General features: G+C 47.2%; 6 protein-coding genes across 6 annotated transcripts; 5 read left to right on the top strand and 1 right to left on the bottom strand.

The window, feature by feature from the left end:
• Positions 1 to 35: 35 nt before the first annotated feature.
• BO88DRAFT_443335 (uncharacterized protein) lies at positions 36 to 871 on the top strand (the record flags this gene model as incomplete). Its single annotated transcript, XM_025710010.1, has 3 exons — positions 36 to 167; positions 214 to 708; positions 762 to 871. The coding sequence occupies 3 exons, from the start codon at positions 36 to 38 to the stop codon at positions 807 to 809; spliced, it is 675 nt and encodes a 224-aa protein (XP_025563779.1). The 3' UTR covers positions 810 to 871.
• Positions 872 to 2,019: 1,148 nt separating this feature from the next.
• On the top strand, positions 2,020 to 4,000 carry BO88DRAFT_434858 (HET-domain-containing protein). The gene is made up of 2 exons (XM_025709503.1): positions 2,020 to 3,786; positions 3,836 to 4,000. Exons 1-2 carry the CDS (start codon positions 2,047 to 2,049, stop codon positions 3,905 to 3,907), a joined length of 1,812 nt encoding a protein of 603 aa, XP_025563778.1. The 5' UTR covers positions 2,020 to 2,046; the 3' UTR covers positions 3,908 to 4,000.
• A 50-nt stretch (positions 4,001 to 4,050) lies between these two features.
• On the bottom strand, positions 4,051 to 6,450 carry BO88DRAFT_387077 (uncharacterized protein; the record flags this gene model as incomplete). The annotated part of the gene is made up of 3 exons (XM_025704809.1): positions 4,051 to 4,183; positions 4,247 to 6,341; positions 6,387 to 6,450. 3 exons carry the CDS (start codon positions 6,448 to 6,450, stop codon positions 4,102 to 4,104), a joined length of 2,241 nt encoding a protein of 746 aa, XP_025563777.1. The 3' UTR covers positions 4,051 to 4,101.
• A 2,736-nt stretch (positions 6,451 to 9,186) lies between these two features.
• Positions 9,187 to 10,968, top strand: BO88DRAFT_481467 (FAD-binding oxidoreductase; the record flags this gene model as incomplete). The annotated part of the gene is made up of 1 exon (XM_025712188.1): positions 9,187 to 10,968. One exon carries the CDS (start codon positions 9,187 to 9,189, stop codon positions 10,966 to 10,968), a length of 1,782 nt encoding a protein of 593 aa, XP_025563776.1.
• A 928-nt stretch (positions 10,969 to 11,896) lies between these two features.
• Positions 11,897 to 12,212, top strand: BO88DRAFT_404318 (uncharacterized protein). Its single transcript, XM_025706578.1, has one exon. The coding sequence runs from the start codon at positions 11,909 to 11,911 to the stop codon at positions 12,155 to 12,157; it is 249 nt and encodes an 82-aa protein (XP_025563775.1). The 5' UTR covers positions 11,897 to 11,908; the 3' UTR covers positions 12,158 to 12,212.
• Positions 12,213 to 13,007: 795 nt separating this feature from the next.
• BO88DRAFT_481465 (uncharacterized protein) lies at positions 13,008 to 13,962 on the top strand (the record flags this gene model as incomplete). Its single annotated transcript, XM_025712187.1, has 1 exon — positions 13,008 to 13,962. A coding segment is annotated over one exon (955 nt), but the record flags the coding sequence as incomplete, so codon positions are not given.
• Between the last annotated feature and the right edge of the window lie 697 nt (positions 13,963 to 14,659).

The raw sequence follows: 14,659 nt of genomic DNA, 5'->3' as shown, positions 1-14,659 counted from the left end.
AAAACCTCGCAGTTCAAGGAATACATACAACCAACATGCGATTAGTGAACAATTGTCGATTGAATCCCGAGAACTCGAGCATACAGTTCGTAAGAGAGCTTTCAAGCTCTCCAGCTTCCTCAATTTTTGAGATAACACTTGACAATGTGACATACGCCCTGAAAGTTGTAAGTAGGGATTGCTTCCTCTATCTTACTGCCACTAATAACTCAGTATCATGATAATGGGGATCCCGGGTTCACGGAGCGGGGGCGAGACTTGATTAGATACCGCTGTGAGCTACAAGCCTACATGAACCTGCTCCGTCATGGCGTGTGTGACCGCGGATTTGTTCCATATTTCTATGGTTATATCGATCGGCTTGATCCATCTACATTTCAGCCAGCCCTACGGCATTTCACTCATGATAAATTGCATCCTAGTGCAATTCTCCTCGAGTATCTTCCAGCAGCTGAAAGCCTGAACTGTGTTAATTATTCAAAGGCCCTTTATAACACAGCAATTGAAGGCATGAAAGAAATACACAATGCCCATGTTCACCATAGGGATATATACCCCAAAAATATTCTTCTATCAGAGGGAGGAAGCAAAAAGAGGCTGGTATGGGTTGACTTTGACGTTTCAACGACCTTCAACAGTACGGGGCCTGAGGAAGAAAAGTACAGTAAATACGAAGATGAGCTTGTTGCCAGCTTCGGAAACGTCTTGGTTTGTGCCATTCCGAAACATCCCAAGCCCTCAGGTTCTAACGTCCTTTCTAGCAAGAGGACCAAAAACAAGGTCTTCCCCCAAATACAAAATTTTATTGAACATGGCTCCGGGAATACCAAAATTCCGATCCTTAGCGCTATTTCCCTTCACTGGATCTGCCCTGCTGGTATTCACCATAGAAACAGCAGCTCCTGTGCTAGAAGCTCCCTTGTTACATTTCAGAGCCCTCTTGGTACCGTTCGAAGCTGGTTGTCATCCTTCTATATTCGGTCATTTTGGATTCGGCACGTGTTTCAGGTTGTTCAAGTATCAGCACCCCAGCAACCTTGAACAATTAGCTTTCTGCGAGTTACTCTATGAGGCCTCGTCAATGTGAAACTCGAGTAAGCATAGATTAGCTTTACCAGTTCGGTGTGCTCAGTGGTGATAGTCGCCAGAGAGCGCGGGAGTATGACATTGCAGTGTGAATGTTTCCCAAGGTAGAAACTGTCATTCTTTGCTATACTAGCAGAAACACTGGACTTTGGACATATGCTACCTTTTGATCATTATACACAGGATTCTATCTGGCAAGTAGGATATGTTAGCCCGCCATTTGAAAGAAAAGCTGAAACCTGTTGGGTCGAAAAATTCTGATTCGTGAACGATAACAAAAGAAACTACAGTACACTTCACCACCTGAGAATACTATCGGCGAGTGGCCACAACATATAGCCAATGAACAGACAGAAGGGAATAAATGGGATCTGCGATACTAGTCAAGCGACGCATGCCCATATCCCCGCCACGGGACGGGGCGTACCAAGATGCTTGCGCAAGGCTGCTGGAAGATCACCTTGATCTTCTTACGTATGTATGCTGTGTCATCTTCCAATTGGTCTGCAGCAGTGATTGTCGCGTTTGAAGCCCAATAGGGAGGGGGGATGAGTGGTTCAGATTCCACGTACACACTCCGCTCTCGTGGACTGCACGGCATCCGTATCCCTAAGCTCCATTGTAAACCAATCAATGATGTTACCAGGTCCCCGAACACTAGTAGAAAGGAGGAATGGAACCCCTGCAGCGAGCTGAACAGCAGCCCCTCGTATTCATCCCCAGTCATGTCAAATGGTCGTGGTATTTAGCGCCTTGCTCTTTCCTTTCTGAATTGTAGCTGAGTCGTCCCGTTTGCTTCATCTCGGGTATCCTTCTATATAACCCTGGATTCCGCGCGGGGCACCCTTTTCAATGTCAGTAAGACTAAAACTCAGCTCCTCTTACTAAATAATTGAGACGAATCAAGAACAAAATATCTTCTGATATATACCTGCTTGCCACCAATACGACTGTGCAACCATGGCACAAACAATCGTCTATCGCCAGCTGTCCAAAACGCACCGTGAAATTCGCCTCTTGCGTGTTAATGCCAGACCGGGCAGCGATGGTGGGAATGGCCCTCTGGAGTGTTTACTAGAGCATACGTCATTGGATGCACAAGTACCTAAGCCGTATGCTGCGATATCATATTTCTGGGGCACGAGTACGGATGAAGAGATTGTCAAGGTTGACGGCAGAGAGGCGAAAGTGCCAAAGAGCGCTGCTTCCACTTTGCACAATTTAGCACAAGTTGGAACGGATGAACATTTTTGGATTGATGCAATCTGCATTAACCAGCAGGACGCGGCCGAAAAAGGTCACCAGGTTGCCATCATGAAAGATATTTATTCGCATGCGCGCGAAGTGCGGGTTTGGCTGGGTCACCTGGATTCGGACGTCACCATCAGCGCCATTGCCTCGGCCCATCGCGTATATGATCATTGCCTAGAGGAGACCAATAACTTGGAGGACTATGATTTGCATCTATATGGTCCCGACCGATCATCTTACAGATACGCAGATGCGCCTTTGCCAGCTGATTGTGACTGGAAGGCGCTGCAGGCTCTATACTCGTTCCCCTGGTTCACCCGACTGTGGGTGGTGCAGGAGGTCGGATTGGCCAGAATGGCCACTTGTTACATCGACCAGCACACGATCGCTGCAGAAATACTTATACAGGCTGCGAACTGGATGGTGCACCGGTGTTATCAAAAGTACTATGAAGGTGCTTGGATCGAGGGCATCGAAAATGCCTCCTCTATGCATCGTCCCATCGGCGCGCCCCTGAGCGGACTGGTCCGGCGAATGCGCTCGAAGCGTTGCAAAGACCCGCGAGATCGAGTCTATAGCATACTTGGCCTATCAAGTCCCCATTTTGCCAATCGCATTGTACCGGATTATACGATCCCGCACGTTGCGGTATATGCGCATGCGCTCCGGCTTGCGTTCGAGGAGGATGGGGGTCTCCAAGTACTGCACTTCCTCGCATGGTGGGTTGAGAAGCCCACCAAGAGAAGAGCATTGATGCGACTAAGTGAAAATTTTCGAAAGATGCTGTGTCTATCGAGAGGGACTGTAGAATCTCAGAGGTGGCCCTCGTGGGTCTTGAAGTTGCATGCGAGCACTGATAGTGCTTATGGGTCCTGCCTGAACACTCAGGTATTTGAGAAGTCGGACTGGTCATTCCAGACGAGGTCATTGAGCGACCCATTTGTGCTGAGCGTTAAAGGACTGATTGTCACCCATGTAACCTATACCTGTGAAGTATTCTCGTCAGAGACTCTCGGGATCGGCAAAAGGCTGGCACCTCTCATTCTGCGGTGTGTGAAGCAGACCAACAAGCTGTGTCACAAGCACGGTAACTCGGTAGCCCAAGATGACCTGAAGTTGACATTTATCTGCGGTATAAATGGACTTTGCCTCGACCTTGACGCTGACGAGACCCTCGCCTCAGAGTACCAGGAGTTTGTTGATTGGTGCAAATCAGCGTCAGAAAGTGGCAGGGAGCAACTATCTCCAAGTTACCTGAATAACATGGGCCGCTCATTAAACCGCCGATTTTTCACAACAGCCAATGGATTGATTGGAATGGGCGTGCCTAACACCCAGGCTGGTGACTATCTCTGCATCCTTTCCGGAAGCCCTAGATGCTTTGTAATGAGACAGGAAGGCTCTCATTGGAAGATTATTGGAGATGCATATTCTCGCAGGCTTATGAAGGTGAGTCCCGCATCCCAATGTAGGAGGTCTTTACTGATGAAATCTACAGAGGGTGTACATGGACAAAATCATAAATCGAAACGAGTGGGAGGAACAAAGTCAATGGTTCGACATCTGGTAGGTCGTTAACACAGAAGCAGCGTTTGACACCGTTCTATCAGAATTGGGAAGCCCTTCACTTGACCCGGAGGGTCTCTTATCACGCAGATGTAGGGTAAGCTGGAAAAATTTAGTTTGAACAATCTCGTGTCTTATATATAGGCTACTTGTAGCGAAAGAGAGAAAGGCACATAGATTTCATCCAAATAAGGAAACCTAATAAAAAACAATAATAGTGCCCACCAGCGAGGAAGTCATCCACACAGCTGTGAGGACCCCAAGTATTGGGGGGCAGAACCTAAGCATAGCTTGTTAGCCGATATGGACCACAATTGACAATGCTCATGCAAGAAATACGTACTCATCAGAACTCAGACCGATAAATCCACCCCAGAAGAGCAATTGTGCAATCCAAAGAAGAAGTAAGAAACTGGTAGTAGCCGCATACAATTCCGCAAGACCTGGCCTTTGGGGTAGCGAAGTGTGGCGAGCCTTGACGAGGAGAGGATCATAAGTTGTGCGATCGTTTTGGCCCCACATCAATGGTGCTTCTTCCGGGGCCCTTGGCCTTCTAGTCGCTGGATAGGATATCCTTCCCGTTAAGAAGTTGTAATATTCGATTATGGGCGGCATTCCTTCGGAGATATCTAGTGACGTGAACACGGATCTATGGGACTTTTCCATCTTGCGCATCGCCCCAATTGTTACAGCGAATGCCATCATAACGATGAATAGCCACATTAGTGCTCCGGCGTACATGACCTTTGCAGGTGCCCATATATCTACAGTGCCGAGATAGAAGTTGTGTTCATAGCCATAATAGACTGTTATGAGTAAGTAATATGCGGATAAGGATTGAAGGAGTATTTCCGCAAATAACAGAGACGCAGCTGCGGAAAGGTTATTTGGCCCGAATTGTTGTAGACCAAGTAACAACATCGCTAGCCAAGAAAGACGAGGCATTGAACACCAGAGAAGCATCAGTTGGAATATGGAAACTTCTTCATATCCGCGAACGTTCTGGACCAGTATGGAACTGGAAAAGTGGGCAAAGATCTGGACAGTGGCGAGAATAATGCCCTTGAAAGCCCAGCCCAACGGCTGTGGTGAGTGTTCTGAGTGAATGTGTTTGCTTCGACGCATGTTTTTTTTATGACTGAGGAGCAATGCGCAGAAAGTAGCTATGTTCACAATAGCAAAACTTTCAAATTTCCACTGAGTTGGGGGACATGCTTCTGTTGCTTTGATGTCTCCAGGCTGACTATCCGGTGCCATGGAAGGCTTGAGAGCCCATTGCCATGGAACCATCTCGACCAGGGTGGGTGCAGATAGCTGACGCCAGTTATCCGGCAGACCGTTCCAGTCCTGGATATTACCACAAAGATTTTGAAGCCACTCGATATACTCTATTCGGGTTTCGAATATCTGGCACGAACCCTCACAGGAATCATAACTGATATTGTGACAAAAGCATTCTCTGTCAACTGCACGCGTGACTTGGCAGTATCCGCTAGAATCGAGCTCACACGCATCAGCTGCACACTGATCTTTGAGATCAGTAACTTTCTTTGGCATATCCACGACACACTTGGGCCAGCTCCAGTCCTCGAGCGCAATAAACGCGAATTGTGTGGTCATAAGTGCATCCGTCCAGTTATCGGGTAAGGACTTTGATCCACAGGTTGCATTGAGCCACAGGCGCTGTTTCGTCCAGTCCAATCGTTCTGAATTTGAACAAGGCTCCTCTTCGAGATCTACTGTGAAGGCGCTGCAGAAACAGCCCTTGTCAAAATAGTAGTCATCAGTTATATGATGCCCAGTAAGGTCATAGCCAACTGTCTCCGAATCGAGAGCGATCATGGACCGCACATGTTCGTTATACTCCCAAGGACGGGCAGCATTTCCGGTGTGTTGACTCGCGCCTGTAAAGCCACAGGAGGCTATGACGTGTTGGAAAGGCTCCTTTGAGAGAGCACATGCCGAGCTGGTGAGGCATTTCGGCGCCGTGTTGATAACGTCCACAGTCGTGTACCCCTCGGCTAGTGAGGCTGGGGAAAGAGCCTGGAGCTCATTCGTGTCGCCGACCTCGACAAGCCACTCCCTGCCCGTAATATCATGAATCCATGAAAACAATTGCGCCTTGGCGAGTGTTGATCTACCACAGTATGGGAGATACCTCTCGATGACATCTGAGGAAAATGCAACGCTGAGACAGCCGAGCTGAGTCAACCATTGGTTATGGGTGCAAAAGAGGCCAAAATGGGAAGTGCATCGTTTGGCAGTACATTTCGTCATAGTATCGAGCCAGGTCGACTGATCTTGCTGCGCTATGCATTGTGGCATGGGCCTGAGATCTTCAGGATTCACCCAGCCATTAAAGTTGTTTTGAGGAGTTAGAAATTGATCATGTTCGTTATGATCGAGGGCGGCGGCTGAGAGCGCTTGTGCAGTACGTCCTCATTTTAGTGACCGAGATGTGGACATATGTCGGGAGCACTTACCTCCAAGGTCGGCACTATATACGCCAACAGCCAGCAGCACAAAAAGCGCACTGAATAGCCTCATCTTGTCGATATGAGGCGGTCTTGTATTCTGACACAGCGCGGGATGGCAACCACCTGGAAGTTGAAAGATGCAGCTGTGGACTGATACTTCGGAGCGGGGTAACACAAGGCTGCGAGTCGGATCAATATCAGACCGACCAAACCAACTCACCGGACAGGGATGCTTTTGTTGGCTGGCGACGCAGGGCGGCTATTTGAGGTTGGATAAGAGTGAATCATGATTTGTCTAGAGTCGAGCACAAATTGCAGAAACCCGGGCGTTTAACAGCTTCGCGGCTGACATTCGCCATCTGCTGGAGGGATATAGAGCATCATCGACTATATTCTTCCCAAACTATTCTAATGCCAGTATAGATGAGAGGTACATCTTATCAATATATGTGTCAAATAGAACAAGAGGTATGTCCATCCCCTCACACTTCGAGGAGAAGCGGTCATTACCTTAAGCATTATTATAGGCATTGTGGCTCAGGTCAGCCAATTTGCCCGGGGGATTATATAACGATGACTGATAGGCAAAAGATTAGGGATGATCATAATTATAACCCCAGTAAGTTTGATCCTAATAGAGAAGATAAAGCTGCACCCTACTAGGGCGTAGGCAACTAAATCATCATTTTCCGTAGGCGGATATCATTATTGCAACCACTCTTTTAAATTCACTAGGCTCCTGTTGTACAGGGGTAGGTAGCTTCCTGGTTGCTTTCCAGCTTAATCTTTGAACAAAGACCTTTTTTTGCTTCTTTCTTCCTTCATCAATGGCGATCAGTATAGAGTCTCTCGCGGACCCATGCAACGGAATAAACTCAAGATCCTGTAACGTTGCCTTCGCCAGCAGCGAATCCGAGAACATCGCTATGAAAACGCCATTGTAGCTTCAAAATCACCTGGCCAAATAAACTCAGTATTGTCTGAGAGAAGACCGACCTCGTCGGCCACCACGTGAACCTTGCTCAGTCCAAGATGGGAAACTAGATGAACAAAAAAAAAGAGTTCTTGATCCTGCAGAACCTTCCTAAACAGGAAGGTTCTGCGACGAATGGGCGCTGCCTGCAGAATTTGAAGCCAAGTAAAACTATGCACACAAACACGTGGAGTCGGCAGTGTGGCCTTTAGATTAACTTTTTGCCCGAATGAATCATGCAAGCCTGGCGTATGCGAGAGCCCACAATACAAGTTCCCCGCTTGCAGTACCCAGGCCGCGAGGTATTACACTCAGAAAGCGATTCTTGTGCGGCGATATACAAGAGGAAGGCTTCTAGATTGCATATACCAGTCCGTGAATCACTGACAGCCACGGTGAGATGGTGGGCTGGTAAAGGAGGAAAGCATCTGCGCGATGCCAACTGCATGGGAATCATGTGCTTCCCGAATAATTCTCCTAGGACGCCTTTCATCAGAGTCGGCAATGACTACACCGAGGGGCAAGTTGTCCTGTCTTGTCAACGCCGCAAATACTGGTGAGCATTTCATCACTCGCATTATCCTCTTGTGTACTCGATTGGCATGTTATAGAACACTATGACGTAAACCCAGATATACTTAAGGCACTAGAGATCTACAAGCAGCTATCGAGAGAGCATTGGTAGAGGAAGTACTCTCCCGGGCCAATAGGGTCGTGTTCGCTGCGGTTCGTGGCGGTGGAGCAGCGAGCGTGAAGCTTCAGTCCCTCTCGATCTTCGTCACAGTTGATCGGATAGAGATAACGCTGCCTCAGTGGCTCTTGAATAGCTCAAAGCAAGTATGAAATTTGCCCTGTGATTCCCTTCAATGCCGGGCTACCAATTGCGAAGACTTCTCCTGCAAGATACCAAAACGGGGTTATGATGAAGCATTTCATCGTCGACGGTATAGCAGCGCTACTGCTTGATCGGGCCATATGTACCCCTCTACGGCCAGGTGGAAAGTTAATGCCCATCTCGTCGCTAGCTGGATGTGCTAAAATTGCGACTGATAGGCCAGAGTCGAGTTTTGCACGAGACACCTCACAGGCCGCCCTGAACTACCTCATCTAGCACGATAGTGGGCTTTGCAGCGTTTACATCATACTCCTCCTTTGCTTCAATGGCAGTATATTGAAAAATCAAGATCCCGAATATAGCTCTTAACACCATCCTGCACGCAACGCTGGAGTTAACCTACCATATTCGGTACAAATGCTTGAAGACTCTAACTGGGTATGGCAACCTATTACCAAGATAACTCGGGAGTCTTACAGACAACTTACCGATACAAACCCTATAGAACGTCCTAGGAAGCGGGCGAGCAGAGGCCGCTCGAGGAAAACACGCAGTAGAGAAGACATGAACGCTTTACACGTAGCCATATCTCTTAACAGCACACCATGTAGAGTGGGAAGATGAGGAGCCGTTGAGAAGAAGTCAAATCTCATGACAACGCATGAGCCACTGGTTTCGTCATTTACCTTTCCTCATTGAGTCTATGTGAATTAGCAAGGGCCACTTATTCCATGAGGGATCGAACATTATCACCCTATCCTCCCCGCTGTCCACGGAAACAGCTAAAAGATATATAAAGGGGGTGTACTCGTTGGTCTTTGTTTGTTCTTTAAAAATGGTCTCCCATCTTTCCTACTCACTCTTAAGAGAGAAACATCAAACTCATCGACGATTACAAGTCTCAGGACGTTACTTCTAGTCGCATTTCGAAGAATTTGTGACCTCCACTTTCCCATTCGAAATCTGCAGCCCGAGACGCGTACAGAAGGGCAATCAATATGGCAGAGATCGGAACCCATCCTCGATGGAAAGACCCCGAAATTCAGCATCAAGTGGACCTTGCGTTGCTTGAAGACGAAGCTTCCCGACGAGAAGCAGATGAAGCTCGGAGAAAAATCGTGCCCCTTTTGTCAAGGCTACACCGAGGCTCGGTGCTGTTTCCCAGGTCACAGGGCTACAGATACTCAGTCTCGGTTAGAAATCTCCGCTACCGTCTGAAAAGCCCTGCTGCTGTTGTGCATGCAGTAACGGCATGGGATGTCGTGGCAACAGTTCGATTCTGCGTTCAAGAGGGATTGAAGTTGACCATCCGAAGTGGTGGACACTCGAACGCTGCGCACTGTTTGAACGACAATGGTATCGTTCTTGATATGCGTATGTTGAACAAAGTAGTCATCCAGCCTAATCATGACATAATCTACGTATCTGGTGGTGCGCTGTGGAGGGACGTATACAAAGAGCTGCATGATAGAGATCCTCGTCTTGTCGTCGTGGGTGGCCAGTGTCCAACCGTCGGCGTGAGTGGTTTCTTACTTGGTGGTGGTATAAGCCCATTTTCCCGCTCGTACGGGCTGGGCATCGACAGCATCGAAGCGATAGAGATCGTCAAAGCGAATGGAGAACTGGATATCGTGAGCGCAGAGAATCATCCAGATCTCTTCTGGGCACTTCGTGGCGGAGGGGGCGGTAATTTTGGCGTCGCAACCGGGTTCTTCTTGAAGGTCCATACGCTCAATCACCCCGAAGGAATGGTGACTTGTGGTACACTAGGATGGTCAGTCGAAGACATGAAGTCAAGGAAGAGGTTCATTGACACCATTGAAAACTGGGATCAAACCCCCCTGTCCCCAGCGCTGTGCGGCGACGCGCTTTGGCGATACCGGAGAGACCACGAGACCAAGGGGAAAAGGCTCTGGGGAGAGATTACGATTATGTACAACGGCGGAATGAATGATTGCGACAGCGAGTTGGCTAAGATTTTGCGCGGTAAACCAGATGTGAACACACTCAAGGAAATGAAATTCTATGACTGGGAAGTTGGAGGTGAGGCGTTTGCCAACCATTCTCAAGTCCATCAATACCACTCCTCTGTTATCATTGAAAAGGGTAGAATGACAGAACATGTTGTCAATCTCATCACCGATTGGATGATATCAAAGAAAGGACATGTGCTGGAAAGCGAAAATGGGAGGTGTCACGTTCTTTGGGATCATATTGGGGAACAAACAAGCCAAAAGAAGCCATATGAAACAGCCTTTCCCTGGCGCACCGGGGAGTACGCACTTTCCATGAAAGCAAGCTGGGATAATGAAGATAAGGAGAAGGAAATGATTCGAGAAGTCCAAAGACTCCGAGACGAGCTAACGAAAAATGCCATTGGAGGGAAAGCGGCGTATGTGAACTTCATCGACAATACATTGACTCGCTGGTGGGATGCATATTACGATACCAACTACGAAAGACTCCGGCAGCTGAAGCAAATCTATGATCCTGATGATTTCTTCGAGTTTCAGCAGAGTATTCGAAAACCCCAGAGCGAACATCCACAAATACCTGCTGTACCATCACGCACTGCTGCAGTCCATCAGCCGGAATTGGAAAGGAAAGATTTTCTCGAAGATATCGAAAAGGGTACCACGCAGACTGAAATACCATTCCTTCAGAATGCACCCGCTCAGTCAATGAGCGATTTGGGATACGGCGGTCTTCAAAGTGGGCGTTGTCCTGCGGTGTCTTTGAAGCGATACATCCTTGGTCTTGTTTCTAGGTTAAAGTCATAGGAAGCTTGAATCCTTACTTTCTAGAGCTACGCAAGGGAAATGGTTTTGAGTACTAGAGTTTCAGTGATATCAACTGTTTTTCGATTATCAGTGATTTATTGTTAGAGTATTCTCACACCGCGCCCAGTGTGTATTTAGAGCAATATATAAATTCTAAAATATCATCCACATAGGAGAACTTCACCTCAAGCAGGCTATCGCGTTCAAACACTGTAGAAAGCCGATGAAAAATAGCTAGGAGCATCAAATTCGACATTAATTATCGGTCTTAGCACATCGATGTAAGTTCTGGATGAAGCCTTCCAAAAGCAGAGTTACACTACTAGTTATGGATTGAGTAGCGCCGACTATTTTCTGCCACCTCGCCCAAAGCGGTCAAAAAGTTTACAATTTTCCAAGCACTTGTTCGCGGACTGTAAAGCCTTAAATCCGCTTAAATCCGGGCTTTTTTCAACGAGGTCGACTAGGTTCTGCCGCTTTGAGCGGTGTTTAGAGCGGTCAGAGACTGGTTTTCTGCCGAGATATAGATACATTCTGGGAAGCTCGTATTTCTCCACCTCCATCAGATCTATCTCATTAACGTGGTATTATCTTCTTCAAGGCTCTTTTTCTGTTTTCTTATTCTTTAATACTACTATAAACAATGTGCTATCCTAGATATACCTACTAGCATCTCATAAACCTTCTTCTATACGCGCGGGATCCAGAGCTAATTGGGGCCTACAGACAAGCGGTACCTGGGTCTACTGCCGAAGCGACGCCCAAAGAACGATGTAGCTTTCGTAAATGTAGTTTGGTAGAACCACACGATTTGAGTAGTTACATCATCTTTACTTAGTTCTGGCGCCCCTTTCCAGAAGATAAATATACTGCTTGGGCTTGCAATCTTGTCCTCGCAGACACTACCATCCTAAATCAATCTTCATACAGCATCCACACCATGAACAAACTATATCTGGCTATTACTACCATCCTCGTTCTTGCCAGCTATGCCCATGCTGGCCCAGTGGGCTACGGAATCTGTCAGGCCGGTTGCGCAGCTGTTGTGATGGCTTGTTATTCAGCGGCAGGCTATACCTGGGGAGCCACACTCGGTGCTACAGCACCAGCCTCGATAGTGGCCTGCAACACGGCTTTCGGAACGTGTTGTGCCCACTGCGCCGCCACGCTCTTGATACCAACCCTTTGATTGTCAGTAATTTAATTACGTGAAGGCAAAATCGGTAATTGGGAGACTGTGAACCTACTTCCTGGTTGAAGAATTACACGTTAAATTGCGTTCCTCGTCTTATTTTCAAATCTATATCCAATTGGCCGGTCTTTAATAGTCGTTGAATACTATATGGTATTATCTACCAGACGAACTTTTGAGTTAGTGCCGTACACTGACTCAAAATGAGAGCTATTGGAAGAGAGAGAAAGTATAAAAAGGGGACAGCCCAAGATTTTCGACGAGAATGAACGTACACTATACGACGATGCCAAGACATGCAAGATCTGTGGCTATTCCCACAAATGAAGAAGATACTAGTGGATATACGCCTGTAATCAGTGACCTACTAGGCAAAACATCAAACAAGACCATAAGTCCATCATTAGTACTACCCGGAGATACCCGCGGACTCCCAAAGTCATACAATCCCACATATATAGTGGGGTGGACATGGGAGTGAATGTCACTGCCCTTGGAAAAAAATACAGGTGTTGAGAGACCTGGCTAATGTGAATGTTCAAAAAATAGTGAATATCCTGCTTTGGCTCCGTGTAACTCTTCTGACTTCTGTATATGTCGGTAGTCGATAGCTGCTGCTCACAAGTCAAGTCTACTTACAGCATCTTTCAACATCCAACCTCGCCTGTTATTCTCTCCTCCATCTACACCGCGAAAAGTCTTGACATTATCCTGTCCCAGTGCGTTGCTAGGTGGGTGAACTGGAGCTCCTCAAAAATCACGAAAATTGGCTTAACGCTGACCTGGTTCTTGACCATACAAGCCGTACCAGATTTATTTCTTTATCAATCTAAACAATCAGCGTCCCTATGGAGTTGTTCCAGGAAAACAGAAGCAGTCTCACTTTCCGGACGAGTAAACGTCTTGCCCTTCTCAAAGAAGCCTTCCAGGAGCCTGGCAATGATGAGAAGGAGAAGGTGCCACGCTATACCTGGGCTATTTTACTGGTCTGCGAGATGAAATTTTTTGAGGAATATATAGAATGGTGCGCGGCTGACGGACACAAGAATCGCGATACTTTTAGTATAATGCACCTTCTGAAAGAGTGGACCAATACCACCGAGCTATCCTGGGCAAGTATCTATGACGGCTCAGTGGATGAAAAGAACACCACCATAGAATCAGACAGCGACGATGATTTGAGCTCCACTATCATGGCTAAAGTCCGAGAAAGAGACGCCGAAAAATGTGTTATTACATCTCACTCAACTTCTATGCTTTGCAATATCTGTCCAAGCCACCCACTTCCAGGATTTGGTTGTCATTTTTGTTGGTTCGACCTTCTCGGATGGTGGAGATTTGAGACAAGACAGAGATGGAAGCTACCATTGTTTCCCAATCATCCACATACTGAGGCGGTAGAGACTATCCAGAATTATATCTCTTTGAGCCCTGTACTGCGAAAGTATTGGGAGTGGGGGGACTTTGTGCTCCGACCTCATCCAAAACATAGGGAGCGTCACAGGGAACTTGAGGTGCAAATCTTCTGGTTACCTTTGCAGGATTATTGCTGGAGCGACAAAATCTGTATTTTCAGCAAGCCGCCTCGCATCAGAAAGGGGACCACAGTCAAACTGGTTGGCTTGGAATCGGAGGAACTCAAGGACTTGATATCTGGGGATTGGATCACTCTGACAACTCCTGATCCGGAGAGACTGCCACTGCCGAGCTGGGATCTTCTAGAGTTGAGGTTTATTATGACGCTTTTTGCTCGATTTGCGGGAAAGATCATGCCAGAGGAGGGATGCAACCAGAATAACTAGTTTGAAAGGATTGTATTGAGACTGTTTGTCTTTTGTTGGAAATGTTTCTTGGCGGGAAGACTGTTAACGGATGGAAGGAGCGATGACGATAAAATGATAACCCATGTTAAGTTTCATGGAAGGTTTACTGACTGAATTACACAGCCCATAGTTAGTCACGCCCAAGGCTGGGACAGCGCGATTTACACATACTTGATGAATTTTCTCTCCCCATTGACTATCAAGCTATATTCGTCCCATGTCACAGCACCACCTGAGCTGTTAGATACTGACAACGCCTGTCATAAGATTGCTAAAGTGACCACAAGTTTCAGCAGCACTGGAAGCCTCATCCTGGCCAAACCTGTACCCTGAGACTTAGCTCACTGATGAAATTAAAGTTCTAAAGGAAATAGAAGCGGGCCGAATACATTTCATACGTTAAATATCAGGATCCAGCAGCAGCAACTCTAGCAATAACCCGATATTGCTATGCGTGGTTATTGCTTCCCCACTTTTATGCACGGTAAGCAGAGACCCTGCAGATGGGATGAACACATTTCCACCAATCGAGCATACAAGACGTTGCGGACCCCGCACGATCTGCAGTGTGTTCGTGAGAGTTCAAGCTTGTGGAGGGTTCAGGGTCCTGTAGGGCAGGAGGCAGTATATGGAACTAATGCACAAACAATATAGAAGCCTAATGGTATGCGCCAAC

The sequence above is a fragment of the Aspergillus vadensis genome (genome assembly GCF_003184925.1).
Source record: "Aspergillus vadensis CBS 113365 unplaced genomic scaffold BO88scaffold_9, whole genome shotgun sequence".
NCBI lineage: Eukaryota > Fungi > Ascomycota > Eurotiomycetes > Eurotiales > Aspergillaceae > Aspergillus > Aspergillus vadensis.
This window is presented reverse-complemented; position numbering and strand designations above follow the sequence as displayed.